The 23222-nt window shown below is 37.4% G+C and overlaps 3 protein-coding genes across 3 annotated transcripts; 1 reads left to right on the forward strand and 2 right to left on the reverse strand.

The window, feature by feature from the left end:
- Window positions 1-1755: 1755 nt before the first annotated feature.
- Window positions 1756-11146, forward strand: LOC110940781 (putative chloride channel-like protein CLC-g). The gene is made up of 7 exons (XM_022182345.2): window positions 1756-1987; window positions 5261-5461; window positions 5583-5760; window positions 7391-7653; window positions 7722-7991; window positions 8896-10024; window positions 10819-11146. The coding sequence occupies exons 1-7, from the start codon at window positions 1773-1775 to the stop codon at window positions 10966-10968; spliced, it is 2406 nt and encodes an 801-aa protein (XP_022038037.1). The 5' UTR covers window positions 1756-1772; the 3' UTR covers window positions 10969-11146.
- A 3061-nt stretch (window positions 11147-14207) lies between these two features.
- On the reverse strand, window positions 14208-22423 carry LOC118492460. The gene is made up of 2 exons (XM_035990498.1): window positions 14864-22423; window positions 14208-14788 (listed from the first exon to the last, which is right to left on the reverse strand). The coding sequence occupies exon 1, from the start codon at window positions 19662-19664 to the stop codon at window positions 17883-17885; it is 1782 nt and encodes a 593-aa protein (XP_035846391.1). The 5' UTR covers window positions 19665-22423; the 3' UTR covers window positions 14208-14788; window positions 14864-17882.
- On the reverse strand, window positions 14295-15263 carry LOC110943323. The gene has a single exon (XM_022185073.1). It carries the CDS (start codon window positions 15261-15263, stop codon window positions 14295-14297), a length of 969 nt encoding a protein of 322 aa, XP_022040765.1.
- Window positions 22424-23222: the final 799 nt, after the last annotated feature.

Consider the following 23222-nt stretch of genomic DNA (forward strand, 5'->3'; position numbering starts at 1 on the left):
TTACTAAACCGGTGTATTTTCGGTACCGGTTCTGCACAGGTATTCACCGTTTTTACCCTCAAATATCGGTGCCGTACCAGTACCAACCAGTACCGAACCGTACCATACTAGGTATATTCGGTACCGGTACCCACTTTTGGGGATTTCGGTAACGGTATTTTCGGTACCGGTTGGTAACGACCTCATCAAATCCTGTAGCAACGCAACAATGCAAGTAATTGCACCGTTTAGATTACTTTTCATACACGCAGTAAGTAAACTGTATTTCGTTTGAATGAGGTTTTATATACACAACAACTTATTTTGCTTTCTTTTTTGTCTTTTTCTGTAATGAATGAATTGTAGCATGTAAAATTAACTTGAATATTTAGAATATTGATGAGCAAATCGTATCAAATCCTGTAAACGAACCGGTATCGTATCGGTACCAAATTTAATATACAAATCATTTTCGGTACCAATTTGGTACCCACCTTTTGGCGTTTTCAGAATCGTTACTTTCGGTTCGACACCGGTCTAGCACCATACGTGTATTTATTGATTTTTACCTTCAAATACCATACCGTATTGTACCGAGCATTTTCGGTGCTGGTACCTAATTTCGATGATTTTCCGGATCGGTACTTTCGCTGCCGTTACCGGTACCGAGCTCATCCATATTTTAACGTGTTAGCACCGTAATAACTGAACTGAAAACAACCGAATTTCCAACGTGTAGGAGATGTGGACCCTATTATTATATATTAGGTTATTTAAAATCGTTTTTTTTTTATGACGGGGTGACTATACTTACCACGTCATTTTATTTATGTTTTAATATTTGGTATCTGTTTACCGTTGCTGAGACGCCTTTTGTAGTTATTGAGTCCCGCCGCAACGCGCGGGATGAAAATAACTAGTTGTTAACATAAAAATACAACAATGAGATCCTTTTTTTCTTTTTTTATTCTACACTTGTTCTTTATCCATAGAGACTTGATAAACTCAGAACAAACGATATTTTTCTGATTAAAAAGCATGTTATATAAGAATGACTGCATATACCGTCTTCTTTTTGACCTTTGATTGAATGCAGATTCTTTAATCTTTACCTTGATTAAAAAAAAAAAACAAACAAACTTATTTGTAAAAAGAAAGGTAAATTTTTTTTGAGTGACTCAAAGTCACATCGTCTAAATGGCGGCCTTAGCAAAGATCTGTCCAGACTATGTTGTCTTAACCAGGCCCACGCTGGGTTGGTCAGACTTGGTTACGACGTTCCCCCAAAAACCGTACTGCCTCCAAACAAGATGTCTCGCTGAAGTAACAGTCGGATGAAAACCAGGGTACGGCTCAGGATCAAAACCCCGTCTTCTTTTTGACCTTTGATTGAATGCAGATTCTTTAATCTTTACCTTGATTAAAAAAAAAAACAAACAAACTTATTTGTAAAAAGAAAGGTAAATTTTTTTTGAGTGACTCAAAGTCACATCGTCTAAATGGCGGCCTTAGCAAAGATCTGTCCAGACTATGTTGTCTTAACCAGGCCCACGCTGGGTTGGTCAGACTTGGTTACGACGTTCCCCCAAAAACCGTACTGCCTCCAAACAAGATGTCTCGCTGAAGTAACAGTCGGATGAAAACCAGGGTACGGCTCAGGATCAAAACCCCTTGGTGAGTTTGTCACCATCATTGCCCAAATAATATTCTATTTTATTCTTTTCATTTTATCCAAAAAAAAAAAACTAAAAATAAAAAATAGAAGACGTCTTGTTTCTTTCTTTGTTGTTATTATGTATGTAGATGTAAATGATGAAGATAATCAAACAGCAGTAGTGAAGATGGCGAACGGTTTCAGTTCCACCACCACCACCACCACCAACGGCTTACAGGACGACGAATCCATCACGTCGCCGCTTCTCCTCCTCCGCCGCTCCGCCTCCAACACCACCTCTCAGATTGCCATCGTCGGCTCCAATCCCTGTCCTATCGAAAGCCTCGACTACGAGTAACTAATCTCTCCTTCCTTACACTCTCACTAATCTAATTGTTGTTCCTTTGTGTTGCTGATAATCGTAAGCAACTTTTTTATCTAGCATTCATGATTTCGTCGTTAGCTGGTAGATTTGATTGTTCACACAGTACGAAGCTAGGTTACGTACAATGTTCTGTTTCTGTTTATATCAGATTCAGTCTATATCTTCAGTAATCCATTAGATTTCGCTCGCTAAACATCACTGGATTGTATTCGTTTGCCTTGTTGCTAGTAATTGTTACGAACTAGAATTTTATATGTAATCGATAGTTACAGTTAAATCAAGCTAGGTTACGTACGGTTGAGTAAACTTCCTGTTTCTGTTTATTTGAATCTGTATCTTCAGAAAGCGATTAGGTTAGGCTTAGCTTAGCGAACAGTTCTGGATTGTTGTTTGTTTGCTTTGCTGCTAATTGTAAGTAACTTTTATCTAGCGTTCTTGATTTCGGGGTTACCAATAATTTTATATGAACTTAGATGTTTGTTAATCAAATTTGTAATCGATAGTTAGAAGTTGATTCAGCTATACAAGCTAGGTTATGTTTTGACTGAGTCACTGGACGCATGTAATACAGAAAGTTGTATTCGCTGCCGTGTTATCTGATTTTAATGCTTATGTATTTCTATAGTTACTGCTCTGTTTAGGATAAGGAGAACTAATGCGCGTCTATCATGCTGCAATTTTAATGGTTATTTTATCCTGTAAATGTAAGCCATGGTAATGGTAATGGAAGAGCATAATCTGAAATTTGGTTTCCTTTGTGTTACTTGAGATTGTTGGGGAATTTCTATGTTATCTTTTTGAAATAGGTCAAGGCAGGTAATCCTAAAGGCATCCAGACATTAGTCTCAATCATAAATGTGGGACCATAACACAACACCATTCTGCACCACATTTTATATTTTTTTTCAGAGGCTTATCTTAAATTCCAGTAATGTATTATCTGTACCATGACCTGTCACATGGTTTTCTATTGCTTGCATTACTCAAGGCCATTCTCTTGGTCTTTAGATACTCGATTCGGGCGATACTGACCATCTCTCTCACACACACATTTGAACCTCATATTACAGTTCGAATGGGAATAAAAATAATAAGCTTAACAACACATTTGAACCATAGTTATTAAAGGCGCTAAGCGCACTCAAGGCGCATAGGCCTCGCCTGGGGCCTAGGCGCAAAGCGCAAAAAAAGCGAGGGCCTGAGAAAACTTGAGCGCATAATGAAAAAAAGTTAAAAATATATTATGTATTAGAAAAAGAATACTATTCTTCAAATAAAATAAACAAATTCTATTATATAAAACTATATATCAACTATTTAGAACCAAAAGTTCTAAAAACATTAGTGTATTAGTGTAGAAAAGTAGTTTTCCTTAGATAAAATTAGAAATCTAGCTAGAATCTTGTCGGAATTTAGAGAATTTGGCCGGAATCTATCCGGAATCTAGGAATCTCGCCGGAATGTGCGCCTGAACCATCACCTGGAGAATTAAAGCGCAATTTCCTCGACTTAAAATGGGCCTAGGCGCTGGAGGCGATGGCTTTTAATAACTATGATTTGAACCTCATTTTATCATTTTCACACCTCATGTTTTATAGTACCAGGCAATGTATTGTGGGCCTAAACAAATTAAATTTGGCTTAGTTTGGGTCTTTAATATAAATATATAAATTTCCGGGTGGTCTTATATTTCTCACGGGTTGAAAAAAACAAAGTATGATTGCAGAATGCGTTATAATGAGCGGATGTGTACACTTGCTTTACCACCACCTACCGGTTGTCACCACTGTCTCCTCCATCACCGACACTGCCTACCAGTCGCCCTTGGCTCTACCACCTCCCCTGTCACCACCTCCGCCACCACCACCACCTAGCAGTCGCTGCCTTCTCTACCTTTGGCGTCACTTTCTCCGCCACAACCCACACTCACCACTAGCCATTATAAAATAAATATATCAAGTGAATTCGCTATGACTCAACCCATTTGACCTGTCAACTTGTTTTGCCTTTTGACTGAACCTGTTAGTCAATTAGACAACCTGACCCACCCATTTTGCCACTCAAAGGCATGAGTTATAGGGCACGAATACTGGTGGATTTCGGGTCAGTTGCTGCAAGTACCATGTCTCCACTAATCTTTATCCCATGAATACCGTTGGTTTTGCAAACTGGTACTTCTATTCCGTATTGAAAAGGTACCTGCTCTACAACTAATTCTTATCCCATCTAATGATATTTGAATTATAACCTTCTATCACCTACTTATTATGTTTGTGTTGCTAGGCATGTTGCTAGACTTGCCTCAACTCATTGACAAAATGACAAATTTGTACCCAAATGGTATTTGTGAATATAGTCTTTACCTTCTTTGAAACCATATTTGGTTGTCATTGGACTTTCATTCCTTGAGTGGGTCCTGGTGGCAAACTTATCGCGTTGCTTAACAATAAACCTGTATTTTTTGCCTGGATTGCAATGACACTTTTTTCTTATCACCAAAATGACTTAACATACAACTTAAGATGTGTATGAAACTATTGCAGATGCTACCTTATCATGTCCATCTCAAAAATGGTATACATAGAATAACCTCCTGGATTCATTGCTTGGTGGTAGTCTGAATCAGTATGCAAACTTGGAAGTCACAATATGAATTTAAGCAATCTCCGTGAGCTTGGTTTGGCAGATATGGTGTTATAGACTATAGTTGTAGAGTTTATGATGACATACAGTTAGGCAGATCGCTCAATCTTCTATAGACAACTAGGGTCATATCGTACCTACTTGATGATCTATGTTGATGACATGGTAATCGTTCGAAATGGTTTCATTAGGATCTAACAACTAAAGTATACATGCTTTAACATTTTCAGACCACACATTTGGAAGACTCGGGTACTTCTTAGGCATTGATGAGACACAATCGAAAGATTGAGTTATTTTACCTTCTCAGGAGTATGCCTTAGATATCTTTAAGTAGACGTGTTAGACTCAATTGACATTGGATTCTAAATTCTTAACGTTAAAACTTCTACCTGATTAATAGTAACGTATTATGGTAATTAGACAAATATCAGTATAAGTTCCTTGAAACAGTGTTAGTGTATGACCGTGACTTGTTACTTAAGGTTATATAATCTCCTTTAGTCATGAAGCATTACAAGCAGACATACTAAGAGCAATCAATAGACACGTTTCCGTGTAATTTTGCTGATTATTTTTTTTTTTAATATTTTTGTAAGGATCATAGAGAATGACGTCTTCAAGCAAGATTGGCGCAGCCAAAGTAAATCCCAGATATTCCAGTACATATCTATGAAATGGATCCTTTGTTTCGTTATTGGTATCGTGGTCAGTCTCATCGGTTTCTTCAATAACCTAGCTATTGAGAACATTGCTGGTGTGAAGTTTGTTATCACCTCCAACATGATGTTCGCCAACAGGTTAGAATTCCCCTCATTAACTGTTTCTAGAATTTGACATCTATTAATCACAAGAACTGTAATATGTAAACCGTATACATTCCAATATCCTACAATTTATGTGCTCTATGCTCTGTCACAGGTACTGGGCAGCATTTTTTATATTTGCAGCAGCAAACTTAGGCCTTACCTTGTTTGCTGTTTTGATAACAACTTTAATAGCACCAGAGACTACTGGATCAGGCATACCAGAAGTTAAGGCTTATTTAAATGGTGTTGATGCACCTGCCATATTCTCGTTTAGAACTTTGTTAATTAAGGTGATTTGGATTATGTTCTCATTGACTGTTTCCTAGAATATACTTAATTTTTTTAATGGCAACAAACTATATATACATATAGAGAAAGTGTATTGTACAATTGGCCTTATCGTACGAGCGTACGCGATGAGAATTCCGCACGGTGTAAACCTTCCGAGTTTGTGAGTTTGTGAGTCCGCATGTTGGAAAATGATTCCGAGTTTGTGATCCTTCCGGGTTTGGGATCATTCCGGGTTTGGGTTCCTTCCGGCTATGGGTTCCTTCCGAGTTTGTATAACATGCGGCTTTATGTTTATATAACATGCGGTTTATAATTTATAACTTGCGGTTTTTCGTTTGGCGGATTATAACATGCGGAATGCAAATCCCGTACTACGTTAAGGCCAAATGTACGTTAACTAACCCCTATACATATATATAGGGAAAGGATAAGATGAGAACCAACTTGAGTTGTGAGAACTAAGCCAAAAAATAGTTTTTTTCAAAAAAAATGTTCGAAAAAATCAAGTAATCAACTGTTTCAGGAGAAAAAACGTCGGCAGCGAAAATTTACATCACCGTAAAAAACGTTTACGGGTGACATCATGAGTTTTGTAAAACAAATTTACATCAGTGTAAATGGAGAATAAATGCCGGCTCGCCATTTCTTTTACATATGTGCTTCTAACATGTTCATCTACATTTGTGCAAAACTGGTGGCAAAACTTGCACGGGAAGTAGACATGGACAAATCGTTTTTTTTAAACTGGTTCGGTTAACGGTTTTTTAACCGAACCAGTTTTTTTTGGCAAAAAATAAATCGGTTTATAAAAACCGATTTTTTAAACTGGTTTGAGGAGATGTGAACCTGAACCGGTAACAACTGGTTCGGGATTAAAAAAACCGTTTTTTTTTTTCAGGATTAAACCGTTTTTTTACAAATGAACTGGTTTTTTAACTGGTTTCAAAGAGCATCATCATACTCAGTAAATCCCACCAATAGCAAAGCTAAGGTAGGATCTGAGGAGGGTAAGATGTAGATAGCCTTACACCTACCCCGTAGGAATAAAGAGGCTGCTTCCAGTGAGACCCTTGGCTCGATAGTAGTTTTGCATCAAGCCTTGGACATGAGGCACATAACACTCAGCAACAATCGGGACAAAGGCCGATTAGTGATGCATGATTAACCGTCCGCCGCTTTTAACGTTGTTTTTACGAAATTAGTAAAATAACATTAAAAAAAATTAGTGAAATTTTACTTTTGCCCCCCCCCCCCCCCCCCCCCCCCCCCCCCCGCGCGCGCGGGCCCACACATATATACATTATGCGCACACCGCAAGGGGGCATTATTGGTTTCAAAGATCGAGATAACTAATTGGTATCCAAACAGCCGGGCCGAGTCGGTTGGAAACCGGTTTTTGAAAAACCGTTTTTTATTTAGAAGCCGGATCGGTTTTCTTTTCTGTTTTTTTTTTCAAACCGGTTTTTTGTACATTTCCAAAGGGAAGTAGGAGTTCTCACGGTTCTCACAACTCAAGGTGGTTCTTAATTGAACCGGATCCTATATATATATATATAGAGCCCAGCAAGAAGCCATAAAAAGCTTCTAGAATATATATTAACTTGTATATGTAAGTGGACTTGTTGATAGATTGTTGGCACTATTGCTGCGGTGTCATCATCTCTTAATGTTGGCAAGGCGGGGCCCATGGTGCATACTGGCGCATGCATTGCAGCTTTAACATGCCAGGGTGGATCAAAGAAATACGGGTTGACATGGAAATGGTTTAGATTTTTCAATAATGATAGAGACAGACGTGATCTTGTAACTTGTGGATCAGCTGCTGGAATTGCTGCTGCTTTTCGTGCCCCTGTTGGTGGTGTACTTTTTGCTCTCGAAGAAATGGCATCTTGGTAAAAAAAAATTGAAATATGATTTCATCAACATTCTTAGATTGTCACATGTTTGTGCTATTGTGCAGGTGGAGAAGTGCCCTTTTGTGGAGAGCTTTCTTTTCAACTGCAGTTGTTGCAATATTGCTTAGGGGTCTAACTGATATATGCTTGAGTGGAAAATGTGGACCGTTTGGGACTGGGGGCTTGATAATGTTTGATGTTACTGAGGCAGATATAACCTATCATCTCATCGATGTGCCCCCAGTTCTTCTTCTTGGTGTCATTGGGGGCATTGCAGGGGGTCTGTACAATTTTTTACTGGGTAAAATTCTCCGACTTTACAATTTAATCAACGAGTAAGCTCTCTCTTTGACTTCATGAATCAACATGCTTGCATTTCTTTATTTTTTGGTATTTCTAGAGTATGATAATGTCTTTCTGTGAAAACATATTTCTTGGATGTGTCGCGTGGATAGGTCTGTAAATGAACTGAACGTTCATGAACTAGTTCGGCGGGAAGTTCGTTTATTTAATAAACGAACGAACATGAACATAACTTTTTGTTTATTTAATTAAATGAACATGAACACACGTTTTGTTCATTCATTTATGTTCGTGAGCGTCCGCTTGTGTTCGTTTGTTTACATTTGTTTATGTTCGCTCGTTTATTTCGTTTCAATTTAAATACATAAAGTAGTTATATTTATATGAATATGAAGCGTAAAAGGAACTTTCTAACTACTTATCTAAATATTACTAATTGGTAATTGGGCTTTTTAGTAATAAAAATGGGTTTTGCAATGGAATTTCTCGTAATTAATCACTAATACATATAAAAAATTACTTTATGTTTAGTCAATTATGTTCATTTTTGTTTATTGTTTGTTAAATTATATTCGTTTAAGTTTGTTTGTTTACGTTCGTAAGCTGTTCATTTCGGTTTTAAACAAACGAACACGAACATGCCCTTAATAAACAAACATGAACTTAAAAAAATGTGTTTGGTTTGTGTTTGTGTTCATGTTCAGTTAAACTTAAATGAACGAACACGAACCCGCCTCTGTTCGTGTTCTCCTTTACAGGCCTACACGTCTGGTTGGGTTGCGTAGCGGGTTGAAACGGGGCATATTTTTAATGCAGGTTGAAAAGGGCTGGGTTGACCCACAAACACTCCATTTTTCTTTTCTAATTTTTTGCAAGGTACTAATTATGATTTCAAAATGGTACGTAATTAATCTTTTTTTACGTATGCTGCTCCAGGAAAGGCACTATATATAAAGTACTCCTTGCATGCACGGTTTCAATTATCACTTCCTGTCTCTTATTTGGATTACCATGGTTTGCATCGTGCCGGCCTTGTCCAGCTGACGCATCTGAACCGTGTCCTACAATCGGGCGATCTGGCAGCTACAAGAATTTCCAATGCCAACCCAACGAATATAACGAACTAGCAAGTCTTTTCTTCAACACAAACGATGATGCAATCAAAAACTTATTTAGCAAGGACACAGACACAGAGTTTCACCCGACATCGGTTCTAATATTCTTTATCACCTGCTTTTTTCTCAGTGTCTTCAGTTACGGTATTGTTGCACCCGTTGGTCTTTTCATACCCATAATTGTAACGGGTGCATCTTACGGACGTCTTGTTGGGCTTTTAATTGGATCAACTTCTAATCTAAACCATGGGCTATTTGCTGTTCTGGGTGCTGCTTCACTTCTTGGTGGATCAATGAGAATGACGGTTTCATTGTGTGTTATTCTTCTAGAATTAACCAACAACTTGTTGTTACTACCACTTATAATGTTGGTGCTTCTTGTTTCCAAAACCGTTGCTGATGCTTTTAATGGAAATGTTTACGACCAAATAATGAAGTTTAAAGGGTTTCCTTATTTAGAAACCCATGCCGAACCGTACATGAGACAGCTAACCGTTAGTGATGTTGTTTCGGGCCCACTTCGTGTATTCAACGGGATTGAGCTCGTTGCTAATATTGTTCATGTTCTAAAAACAACTGGTCACAACGGGTTTCCTGTAGTTGACGAGCCTCCATATTCTGACGCACCAGTTTTATACGGGCTGATTCTTCGGTCCCATCTTATTACATTATTAAAGAAGAAGGCTTTTTATGTTATTCCAACTGTAACAGATGTGGATGCTGTAGAGAAATTTTCATCAAATGATTTTGCGAAAAAGGGTCTTGGAAGTGCAGAAAAAATTGAAGATATTGAATTGACTGAAGAAGAGATGGAAATGTTTGTTGATTTGCATCCTTTTACTAATGCTTCACCTTATACTGTTGTTGAGACCATGTCACTCGCGAAAGCCCTTACACTTTTCAGGGGTGTCGGTTTAAGACACTTATTAGTTGTGCCCAAGACTTCCGGGGTAAGCTCAATTTTTGTTTAGTTCTCTCATAATAATTAGCAAGATGGGCGGGTTGGTGAATAGGTTAAATAGGCCTTGTTAGTATCTTCATTTTTTTTAAGAAAATCGTATAAATAGTTCATGTGGTAATTGTGATAACAGATACAATCTTATTGCAATAGTAATCTAAGTTTAATAAAAATGATTTAGGAGGTTGTATGCATTGAAAATAGACTTTAGGCGATTTTCAACATGTATGGCATTATAATATTGACCCATTTGACTTGCTCCTCTTTTTTATGTGTTTGAGGTAAAAACACAAAATAAGAAAATCGGTTGAAATTGCCACCTCATTTGAGATTTTTTAACTTGGTGTATGTAAGTTGTCCACCTCATCACTCGAACAAAACCCATGTTATTACAACTTTTTTTTTTTTTTTTTTTTTTTTTTTTTTTTTTTTTGTGTTTGGGTAACAGGTTGAAACAGGTGTAACTGACTTGTGAACACCTTTTTGTCTCATTATGTAATTTATAAATAAATTAGTATGATTATGATTACAAACCTTATTATTGAAATAATAATCCGATCTTACAAAATAATATAATTTAGGAGGTTGTAAGCATTTAGATACAACCTTAAGACTCACTTTTAACTTGTTTGACATGTTTTCTTTGTAGCCAGTATATATCTTTTTACCCATTGACTCATTTTTATGTATACTTTTTTTTGTTGGAATGGGACTCATTTTTATATAAAATTTGTTGCAGTTATATTTTCAAAAAGGCTAAAAAATGCTGTTTATTTTGTGTTGCAGAGACTGTCTGTGGTTGGTATATTGACAAGACATGATTTCATGCCTGAACATATACTAGGTCTGCACCCATTGTTGGCAAGAAGCAAATGGAAAAGATTAAGACTCAAATTCCCTCTTTGGGACAAACTCTTCTCCTCAAGTTCAGATTAAATCATCAATCATATCTGTATTGAGGAGGCTAAATCAGGTCAGTCAATATTATCTTTTAGTTATATATTTGGTATATATGTGGACTTGTTCTTTTCACCAAGACTCTTTTTTTTACTTATAATTTTCACTTTAATATTGTTCATATTTAAGCAAATAATGCATGAGCTTTTTTAACTTATTGGAACAGTCGTTCGTATTCGGGCTTATTCTTTTGAGTACGCGTCATTGTTTCTCATTTAATTTGTGGGCTGTGTTTAGTAAAAGCAACTTTTAAACAACAAGAGAGATGAAGTAAAAATTTAAAGCAGACCATGTTGATTGGGTCGGTTAGATGTGTACATGGTAGTTATACGGGCTGGGTCAGCCCGTATAAACTCGATTTGGTAAGATCATTGTGCATGTTGATAGCAATAATTTTTGAGTTTCAGGTATAAGTAGAAATGTAGAATATATATATACTAGCAGTTGATACAGTTCTGTGAAATGTTTCAAATTTGATATTTTATTATCAATATTTGTTATAAAGTTTAATAAATTTCTGCGAGAATTTCAAATTCATTTCTTGTCTTAGCATGCATTAGATTGCACATCCAAAATTTCAATTTGGAGGTGATAATTACACATTTTTTTATTAATACATATCAAGTACAATAGCTTAAACTATTAAGTCATCACAATAAACATTTTGTTTGTGTGAATTAACATGTACTGTGTAAAATTCTTTTTTACATTCTAAAGTTTTTGTGGTTTGTGTAGACAAGAAATGAAAAGTAAAGGATAAAAAGAGGGAGAAATAACAGAAATCAAATGAACAAAAGGGAATGAAATAGGAACAATTAAGTAACATATTCGCTGTTAACGAAATTCTTGGTTGAACTGCTAAGTATGATTTTGAAAAAAGGGCAAGCCAGATTATCTGGGTTGTCCGTAAGATTGGCAAAAATGATCAAGTTCGAGGGTTCGAATCGTTTTTTTTTATGTTACACACACACACACACACACACATATATATATATATATATATATATATATATATATATATATATATATAGGGTTGGGCTATATAGAAAACCCTATATATATAAAAAACCCTAGAAAACCCAAGCTCCCGACATTTTTTTTTTTTGAAAAAAATAACACATGTAATATACATGTTTTTAAGACTTTTGGGCCAAAAAAATCAAAAAAGCGCCGAAGGGATAATTTAAAAAAAAAAAAGTTTCAGCAAATTTCAGCAAATTTATGTCTTTTTTGCCTAACACATGTTAGGCACTGAAATTTGTTTATTTTTTTTTAAAAAAATCCCTTCGACGCCTTTTTGTTTTTTTTGGCCCAAAACACTCTAAAACATGTATATTACATGTGTAATTTTTTTCAAAAAAAAAAAATGTCGGGAGGTTGGGTAAAAATGGGTTCCCATTTGGGTTTCCATAGTTTTCTAAGAATTTTAGGGTTTTTTGTCTAGCATTACCCTATATATATATATATATATATATATATATATATATATATATATATATATATATATATATATATATATATATATATATAGGGGAAGGTTTAAATGAGAACGCTAAATATTGTGAGAACCGTAAGAACAAATGAAAAAACCGCAAGAACTTTGTCAAAAACAATTCAAATTCAAAAAATTTTTCTACACTTATCATTATTACTCGAATACAATGTTAGAAATTTAATTTACACGTTTAAATTTACATGAATTCGTAAATAAAGAAAATTTACACATGTGTAAGTTTGCCATTTACACTTGTGTAAAGCTGTTATATTTACATATGTGTAAAAAATCTAAAAAGAGTGATTTTGAAAGGAGAAATGAATTATTTAATGTTGTAAATTCTTTTTTTGATGTTGTATCTTAATTACAATGAGTTTTGTATTAAAAAAATTGGTTTTGATTGGTTTTTTCATTCGTTCTCACGGTTCTCGCAATATTTAGCGTTCTCAAGATAACCCTATATATATATATATATATATATATATATAGGGAGCCGCTAGAATGAGAACCACCTCGAGTTGTAAGAACCGCGAGAACTACACCCCACGGAGCGCCGTTCGCCGCGATTTTTTTTTACAAGTAGATGTGTGCATTATAAACACGGCCGTAAAAAATCACGGCGAACGGCGCTCCGTGGGGTGTACTTTTTTACACCTCAAGTTTGGTGAAAAAAAAAAGAAAAAAGAAAAAAAATTAAAAAACACCAAACTTGAGGTGTAAAAAAGTACACCCCATGGAGCGCCGTTCGCCGTGATTTTTTACGGCCGTGTTTATAATGTACACATCTACTTGTAAAAAAAAATCGCGGCGAACGGCGCTCCGTGGGGTGTAGTTCTCGCGGTTCTTACAACTCGGGGTGGTTCTCATTCTAGCAGCCCCCTATATATATATATATATATATATATATATATATATATATATATATATATGCATCAGTGCATATTTTAAAAACAAAATATGTAAATAAATATAAGGAAAATTGGTTTTTAATAAACCAATCTTTGTCCCGTTGGTAAGTAATAATCTTACCTACGTAATTGGTATACAATAATCCTACCTATCAACATGTTGGTACTCAATAAACTTCCGTTAATTTTTTTAACTGAAGTTAGTTTTTAAGTTTTATTTATTACACAAACAGTCCCTGTAGTTGTAATTTACTAGTTTAAACTATTTTAAAACTAGTAACTTACAGTCCCTTGAGGTTTTTTTGTTTTATAAAAATAGTTAAAACTAGTAAATTACAACTACAGGGACTTTTTGTGTAATAAATAAAACTTAAAAATTTAACTTCAGTTAAAAAAAATTAACGGAAGTTCATTGAGTACCAACATGTTGATAGGTAGGATTATTGTATACCAATTACGTAGGTAAGATTATTATTTACCAACGGGACAAAGGTTGGTTTATTAAAAACCAATTTTCCTAAATATAAAATTGAATGATCAAACGTTTAAACTTGGTTTTCTAAGTCATAGATCGTAAATCAGTGTTTAAAATCTTAAATTGGTCGATACGTTTTGGTTTGGATGGTTCATTCTGTTTTAATACGTCTCTACTAAAAGAACCTTAAGAACTTAATATTAGAGGGGGTTTGTATACGTCATGGAAATTAATATGAACACCACCATGTATGTTACAAATTAATTCTAGTAATATTTAACAGTGTGCATAATAATGTTGATGATGATGTTAACTCACTTTTATTGTGTGGACATAAATATGATATTCCAACTATTTAGCTTTTTTTTTGAAAGGCAACTTTTATTAGAAACAGGCCGGCTCATAAAGACCGCGCTAAAAAACAAACCTACAACATATACGATGGATAATTACACCACTCTCTCCACACCAAGTTACGGTGTTTGGACCTACTTTTTAACCAAAGAAAACCTAACGATCTCACTTCCCCAAAAATGTCCTCAAAATCACCTCTCCCGTTTGAAAAAATCTTATCGTTTCTCGCCTTCCATATAGCCCAACAAGCCACCAAAACAAGACCGCGAACAATATCCTTAGCTTTATCCTCCCCTTCGAAACCTCTATGCACCTCAAGAAGATCATAAACAGAAAAGGCGAAAATAGGCGGAACTTTGATCCACTCACTAAGCCGATTCCAAACTCCCATAGAATAAGAACATGCGGAAAACAAATGATCCACCGATTCCACCCCATCCCCACATAGACCGCACATATCCGAACCCACCAAAATATTTCTCTTCCTAAGCGCTTCTCTTGAGGGGAGACGATCAAGAACCAATCTCCACATAAAAATTCTGCATTTTAACGGAACCCACCTAGGGCCTTTTACCGAGAACAAGACATCTTCAGAACTATCATCCGAAACCAAACTCTTGAAAGAAAAGGTAGAAAACTTACCCGCCCCATCAGGAGTCCATACCCATTTATCCTTGGCAGCCGATAAAACCACCCCGTTCAACAAATTCACATATTCTACCAGCTCCGCCACCTCCACTGAAGTAACCGGCGACCTGTCCCAACAACACAGCTGCAAAATCTCTTCATTAGAAGCTGGAACACGATCCTTTACGCAGCAATCTTTAATTCTTTCGAGAGCGAAAAGTCTTGGCCACTTAAACATGAGAGGAGTGTCACCTAACCATAGATCGATCCTGAACCGAATGTAACACTCGTTCCCCGGGACACCTTTCATGAGGCTATTTATTCTTTTACCTTTAATCCAAGTTTTAGCTTCCACCTTCATTATATTATTCCACACACCCGCGATCGCCAGAAGACCATCTTCTTTTCCTACCATGACAGGCAGACACCACTTTCCTCCATAATCTATCATCTTCCACGTGAAATCTCCAAAACCATTTCGCTAAAAGGGCATCATTAATCTTCTTTAGACTGCATAGACCAAGACCCCCGCAATTTTTAGGACGAGCCACAGAAAGTTTCTAATGAGCGCCTCTAAAACGTTTAAAACTTTGGACGGGGCTTTAAAAATAGAGAAATAATATATAGGGATACTTTCGAGAACAGATTTAATAAGGATCACCCTACCACCAATAGACAAAAGCTTGGCTTTCCAAGACGCCAACCTATTCTTGACGATTTTAACAACCGGATCCCAGTTATTAACACGGTTCATATTTGCTCCGAGGGGTATACCCAGATAACTAAAAGGGGTAACCCCTTTTTTGCACCCCACAGCCTCCGCCAAGCGGCAAATCTCGTCATCCTCAACACCCACCCCGAATAAATTAGACTTATGAAAATTGATTTTCAGCCCCGAACAGGCGTGAAAAACCCGAAGGAGTCTGGCCACCACTTTAAGGTTACCTTCATCCCATTCCCCCACAATCAAGGCGTCATCCGCATAAAGAAGATGAGAAACAGTCGGCCCCCCATTAGGTAATTTAATACCCTTGAGCGCACCCGTCTCACTCGCTTTAGTCACCATACTAGATAAAGCTTCCATCACCAGAAGAAAAAGAGAAGGAGATAACGGGTCACCTTGGCGCATACCTTTTTGACATTGAAACTCAAACGTAGGGGACCCGTTAACCAGAACCGAGGATCTAGCAGACGAGAGAACACCTAAAACCCATTTACACCAAACCGGGGGGAAGCCCAACTGATTAAGCACCTCCACAAGAAATTTCCAGTTAACATTATCATAAGCTTTTTCGAAATCAATCTTGAAAATGAACGCTTTTTCCTCGCTTTATTGAGCCACGACCAAACCTCACTAAGAATGATAGGGCTATCAAGGATGAATCTATCTTTTAAGAACGCCGATTGCGATTCGGAGACCACACTACTAATTACCTTTTTCATCCGATTGGCTAAAACCTTGGATATAACTTTACTAATTAACCCAATCAAATTTATCGGACGGTAATCCTTTAAACCGATTGGGTCATTAATTTTAGGGACCAAAGTAATAAAGGACGTACTACACTCCCTATCAATGGACCCGGTCTCATAGAAATAGGCCATAATACTTTTAAAATCTTCTTCAAAGAACCTCCAGAAATGTTTTAGGAACTTAAAATTGAACCCGTCTGGGCCCGGAGCCTTGTCCCCTCCACACTCAAAAACAGCGTCTTTGATTTCTTTGGCCGTGAACTGCCCCGATAAACTACTGGCATCAACATCCGACAACCTCTTGAAATTAGGGCAATGGATAATGGGCCGAATTTTCACCTGTTCCGAGAAGTGACCCCGAAAGAACCTCAAAACCTCTTTTTTAATAGCCTTCGGATTTGACACCCATACACCCCCAATATTCATCCCCGGGTTACCATTTTTTCTCTTCCTGTTGTTACAAAGACTATGAAAAAAAGCAGAATTCTCGTCTCCTTCTACCGCCCATTTACACCTAGATTTCTGTTTAATGTCTAACGCAACCCAACGCTCCCTTTCTCGAATATTCTTAAGGCACTCCTCCTTAATCCACACCTCCTCCTCACTAAGATCTCTTTCTTCACAAACTTTGTCTAGAAATTCCGGTTCTTCCTTGTCCCTTTCCATGTCCTCTTTATCTTTTTTCAACGAATCCGCTCTCCACTTTTTGATCTTATTTTTAATATGCCTCAGTTTATTCAATAAAATCACATCTGGCCTGTTCCCCTTACTAACATAGGAACCCACTGCCCCCTCCACCACCCCTTCGAAACCGTCCCTTTCCAGCCACGAGTTGAAGAATCTGAACGGTTTAGCTCCAAAGTTGTTCCGATTAACCACCAAAATAACCGGGCAATGATCAGAGTAAAGCCTAGGTAAAGCTCTAAGACACGTATAAGGCCAGCAATTAAAAAAGTTTTTACACACCAACACCCTGTCGATTTTACTAAGCTTATTGGAGTTAGGAGCAAGGAAGGTGAACCGACGATCTTTCATACAATATTCCGTTAACTCCGACCTATCAATAAAATTATTGAACTCTAAAGCGTCCTTCCTGTTAAACACTGAATTCAACCTTTCTTCAGGGCTTCTGACCGCGTTAAAATCTCCCAACAAGACCCACTGCCCCGTCCCCGAATTGATGACCCTGGAAATATCCTCCCAAACCCTTTTTTTCTCTGCCACTCTCTGCGGGGCATAAATATTAATCACATTGATAGCGATGTTACTACCGCCCATAAAACCGCTAACCCGAATAAAATTCCTTTGTTTATCCACTTCCTGCATACTAAAAACCAAGGGATCCCATATGCAGACCATACCTCCTGATCTACCCGAAGCACCCACAAAGTCAAAAACAAAATCATTGCCTCCCCAAAAATTAGAAATCAACCCAGAACTGACTTCACCCATTTGAGACTCTTGAATAGCCAGAAAAGAAATTTTATGTTCTATCCTTAGCCTTTAATCCACCCAGCCTTCAGAGACGACCCCATTCCCCTAACGTTAATAGACAAGAAGTTCATGATTTACCTACCTGGAAACCTCCATTCCTGATCATGTCCACCACCAGATCACGATGATTAGTAAGATCCACTCCCACCTCTCTGCCCAAGGAAATAGTTTCCTCAGCTTCTTTAATAACCTCTTCCCCTTCACCGGCACTAACACTGTCGACATTTGCGGCCTCCTTCCTGTTCAACTGGTTCTGATCCTTGACTTCCATACCTTTGTCCTTGTTCAGATGGGAATCGATGATTTCCGCCGCCCGAATGTTCAGATCTGGGGTCCTGATATTCTTCTCCACCGGCACCGTGACCTCCTCCATACCAGAACCAGCTGATTCCGCTTCGCCCACAAGAGGATCATCTACTCTTCTCCGTTTCTTAACATTTGGGATACATGTTGAACTAACAAACAACTGATGTTGGGCCTTAAGGATATTACTGGAATGTTTTCTTTGGGCCCTACCATTCTTATTCGGCCCACCAACAAAACCATTGGGCTCTACAAAATCCAACGGATTATACCCGGCAAAAATATTTAAAATCTCCACATTATTGGAACTATCACAATTTTGCATGGAAAATTGATCCGCCACATTCCCGCCGCCATTCTTTCCCATGCACCCACCAAGAGAATCTTCCAACTTTTCACCTTCCTGCCCGTTCGTGTTCTTCTCAGTGTTGCCGCTACCCGCACCCGTATCCTTCTGCTCCGGTGATCGGCCACCCCCGGCCGGAGAAGAGGGCGAAAACAAACCGTCCTCCTCATCCATCTCACCGCAAACATCCCCCTTGTCTTCCCGAGCATCGATGTTGAAAATGCAACCAGGAACCCATTCTCCCAGTTCTTCCTCAACCCAGACCTTAAATTTCTTGTCCTTCCATTTTAACGTTACCGATTTGACGATTCTACCGCCATCCCCGACAAGGACTCCAATAAGATCAAAAGTAAGATCATTAGCCTCCTTCGACAATGAAGAAGCTTGGACCACTTTGCCAAACAATCTCCCAACCGAATCAAACACTTCCACGTCCATCAAATGTAACGGCACACCTGTAATTTTCAGCCAAGCGATACGTTCAAAAGGGAGAGTTTGTCCTTTCCAAACCTCAAGCCACGAGAACCAATCATTAACACCCGAGATATCGTTCTTAAACCGCTCCATATCATCCGAGCAATCAAAGATCAGAAGCAGATACAAACCACCAACATACTTGATCAAAACCTTAGGACCGCCAACCGACTCCAAAAGTTTATCAAGCATATTCAGGGTTTTAAGGTCAACTGTCCTCACAATTAAACTTTTCTCCGGCCACTCCTCCTCCGGTTTAACAAAGCTCGATACTTCCACCATCAACTCTTCAATATTCGAAACCTTAGAAGAACCCACCAAAGTATCTCTGTATGCCGTCCCCAAAGGATTTGGGTAGAAAGGCATATTAGGCTTGAACTGGTTACCAGCCTTAAAACCTCCACTAGGCCCATACGAACTGTTAACGTGATTCTCCGCCACCCGAGGACCTTCCTTGTTCTCCAACGAAAATCTAGCTACGTTAACTTGAAGCTTGAAACTCCCCATCTTCACATCCTTCATGTTCTTTTCCATCTCCCTTTTATCCCTCACCCCACGGAAACTGATGAAACCAAATCTATTACCATTCTTATCTCTCTTTCTAGCCACATATACCCCCACTACTTCCCCAAACCTGCTGAACAAGTCACCAACTTCCTTAGAACTGCACTTATCCGGGAGATTACTAACAAAAAACTTAACCACACCATGACTGCAGTCCTCCATACCCACCCTCCAACAAACGCCCACCCTCGAGACGAATGGACAAAGAACAAGATCTAATTAGTATGGAAGGTAGTATCAAGAAAGCTACAGAGAAGCAATCGAAAAACCTTACACACTAATCGGACCGGAACTTCATCGTCGAGAACTCAAGGGTCGGGAGAGAGAAAAACAGGTCAAACAGTAAAATTATTGGTGTAATATAATTGGTAAGTGCTCCCAAATCAAAATTGGTTGTGGTAGGTGTGAATATATCATCCAACTATTTAGCTACCAGCTGTTTTCGTATGTGATCAAGTCAAAACATTTTATGATACTTATTTAAGATGCAAGTTTTTTGATATCACATTGTTAGCCAGGTAAACTTCCACAACCACAAAACTGCCAACCAACAATTTAAGGAACCTAACATTTTATCAGATTTTTTCTTTTAAAAACCAACAACTTTTTTTTGATAAAAATAAACTTGTTTTGCCAGTCATCTTTTTATATACATGGAGAGTGAAAGAGAGATGGGTTAGTGTAGAAAGTGGAACTAACATGCGAAAGGTGTAAAGCAATCAAAATACGACACATGATGTGCATGGACGTCGTATGTGCCCACAATAATCATGCGTTACACAAACATATTACGTTATGTATATTAATATCAATGTAACATATGTTAATAATTACACAACATATGCTTATAACTACGCAACTATGTTTTTTAACTACGTACGCACGTCATACATACAACACATCGACACGTTTCTACGTCGATTTTGTAATAAAGAAAGTATAGCAAGACTATGCCCAAACTAAAGAAAATTAATTGCTCGATTTATGGTGCAATTTTTAAAATATATAATGTTGTATATAAAGATATTTTGGTTTTTAAAATTGCAGAAAATTTGAAAACAAAACAACATTGAAACAATGCTAAGCTATTCTATTTCGTTAGAATCTATGACAAAATGTTCAGAAAAAAATAAAAATCAAAACTGTAAGATTTTTTAAGTTAGCAAATACAAATTATTTAAGAAAAATACTATTAAAATTAAATGAGCAACAATTTTTTTTCAAAGGAATTGACATGTCATTTGCAATTGAATAAAAGATTTCATCCACGCTTGTGAACCCACTCACGGTTTGTTGCTCATGCACTCTCTCACGGAGCACCAACGTCGCATTTGCATGAATATGAGATGACATGTTACGGTCTCACACTCACTCATGCCAAAAAAAAAAAAAACATTATAAGTGATCATAGCTCTTTGTTTAACATTCTGTTATCTATACCTTAGAGTATTTAGATTCGATCCTCCATATTTATATGAGTGAGTTCTCTATATTGTATGAAGTGGTTGTGAGTGGATGTGTGATACCTCGGAAATTTATATCAAATGATATAGCAACACGTGTTCGATAAACTCTCAAATATTCCTGCTATGTTGGATGAGAGGGACCATATTGTACAAAATTTGGAAGATGATAAGTGGAATGATCAAATGTGACAATGTTGGTGCAGTTTTTGTGTCTCTCGCTTGTTCTTATTACGTTTGTAATGTACGGTCTTTTGTTTATCGAGTCTGTATGTTTTGGTCGAGTCGACTAAGTCAAGATATCCTCCTATCTTGACTTGGTACGACATTGTCAATGTTATGTATGTAAAATAGCTGCAGACTGCATACTGTAAGTGTTTGTTTGCTTATGTCTTACTGCTTCTGTTTATCTGTCTTATGTGTCTGCATGCAGCCTCCCCACGAAGAACCATTCTTCGTAGGATATCATCATCACGAAAGACATCTTTCGTGGGTGACCTGATGTTTCGTAGGTTTGACCCACGAAGAACCTGGTTCTTCTTGGGCCTGAGTCTTTCGTGAGCCCAGTAACATTCTTCGTAATGTTACTGGGTCAGGGGCCTTTATATAGCAGCATGTGTTATACAGAACAGTTAAGAGAGCTTTGTGAGAGTCTTTAAACACTGTGTGTATGTGTTTGTAATTGTTCTCTTCCACTTAATCAAGATAGTGAATCTTTGGTTACTTGTGTGTATTATACTTTCCTTTGGTTGCATTCTTACAAGGATTCCGCACTTGTAAGTGTGTTCTAACAGAAGGAATGATTTCCAATGGTGTTGTTAGTTTTGACAAGATCAATTATGTTCATCAAATTGATCAGAATCTTCTTAGTGTTTCGCATATCTGTGACAAGAAGTTCACGGTTCATTTTGATGATACCGGTTGTTATGTGCTGATACCTGGTTTCAAAATTCCTAAAGAATGGATTATGTGGACGGCTCCAAGAATTAATGATTTGTATATTCTTGACATGAGCCAAGCTATTACTTCGTCTGTACAAGTTACATGTTTTGTCTCAAAGGCCACTGAAAAGGAGTCCATATCTTGGCATAGACGTATGAGACACATTCACTTGAGGAAAATGAACCATTTGGTGAGAAATAATCTTGTGAATGGTGTGCCAGTCAAGAGTTTTCTGAGGATGATAACAGTTCTGGGTATAGCGGTAGTTCGGATGAGGAAAGCTCAAGTGCGGGTAGTTATGGTTCAGATTTGGAGGTAAAGGAAAACATTGATGCTGAGGTTGACAGTTTGCTGAAAGAAGCTGAGGAACTGAAATAAGCTGAGGAGCTGAAAAGCCATAAATCTGTGTTGATAAGGAAAGTTGAAGTTGCATCCAAGGAAATGGAAACGTTCTTCACCGAGGATGGATCTTTTTCTTATCAAACTGCCTTTATGGCAAATGTTGCAGCTTCGACTAGTCAGGTACGCACCGAAACTCCTAGTGTATGCAATTATTGTGTAGAATTGAAACGTAAGCTTAACAATCAAGGGTTGGAAGTTGATATTTCTAAATGCAAGGAGGCAAATATTGCTTTAACTCATAATGAAAAAGAGTTCAAGTATGTAATAGAAACTCTTAAGAAAAGTGTGTCTGAAATAACAAAAACAATTTTGAACAAACAAACGGATATTAATAACTACATTAATATCATTGAGGAAACAAAAAAGGAGTTAGCCATTGCCAAATGCGAGCATGATGCTATCAAGCTCAAATTGGAGAGTTATTCTAACTCCCGATATGTGCTTGATCACATCATTGAAGTTCAAAAACTGAAAGGGGATGTTAAGTGCATTGGTTATAGATCGTGTCTGTGACATCTGTGCTTGTGTAATCATTTTACAGACTCTGAACAATTCAATATTAATAAAACAATGTATTTTGATCCCAATGTTTGTCCATTATGTTTGATATTATGCACGTTTTGATTTTTGATTGATTTTAAACTCTATATCGCTTTCTGGAAAGTTATACGCAAACTGATGCGTAAACGCGATCAGTTTAACGCAACAAACACTCCGGAACAGCAACATAAACTTAACATACCTTAAATAACCCTTACATAACTTAGAAATAAGTTTTGAAGGCTTTGGTATGGCAAAAACAAGTTTATTCGCTCACAGGGACTATTTGCGTCAACTTGCAAAAGTCTGCCGTTTCGTAAGGCAACGTACACTCCGGAACTTGATCATAAGCTAAACATACCATATATAACCT

Source organism: Helianthus annuus, chromosome 5 (assembly GCF_002127325.2).
Source record: "Helianthus annuus cultivar XRQ/B chromosome 5, HanXRQr2.0-SUNRISE, whole genome shotgun sequence".
NCBI lineage: Eukaryota > Viridiplantae > Streptophyta > Magnoliopsida > Asterales > Asteraceae > Helianthus > Helianthus annuus.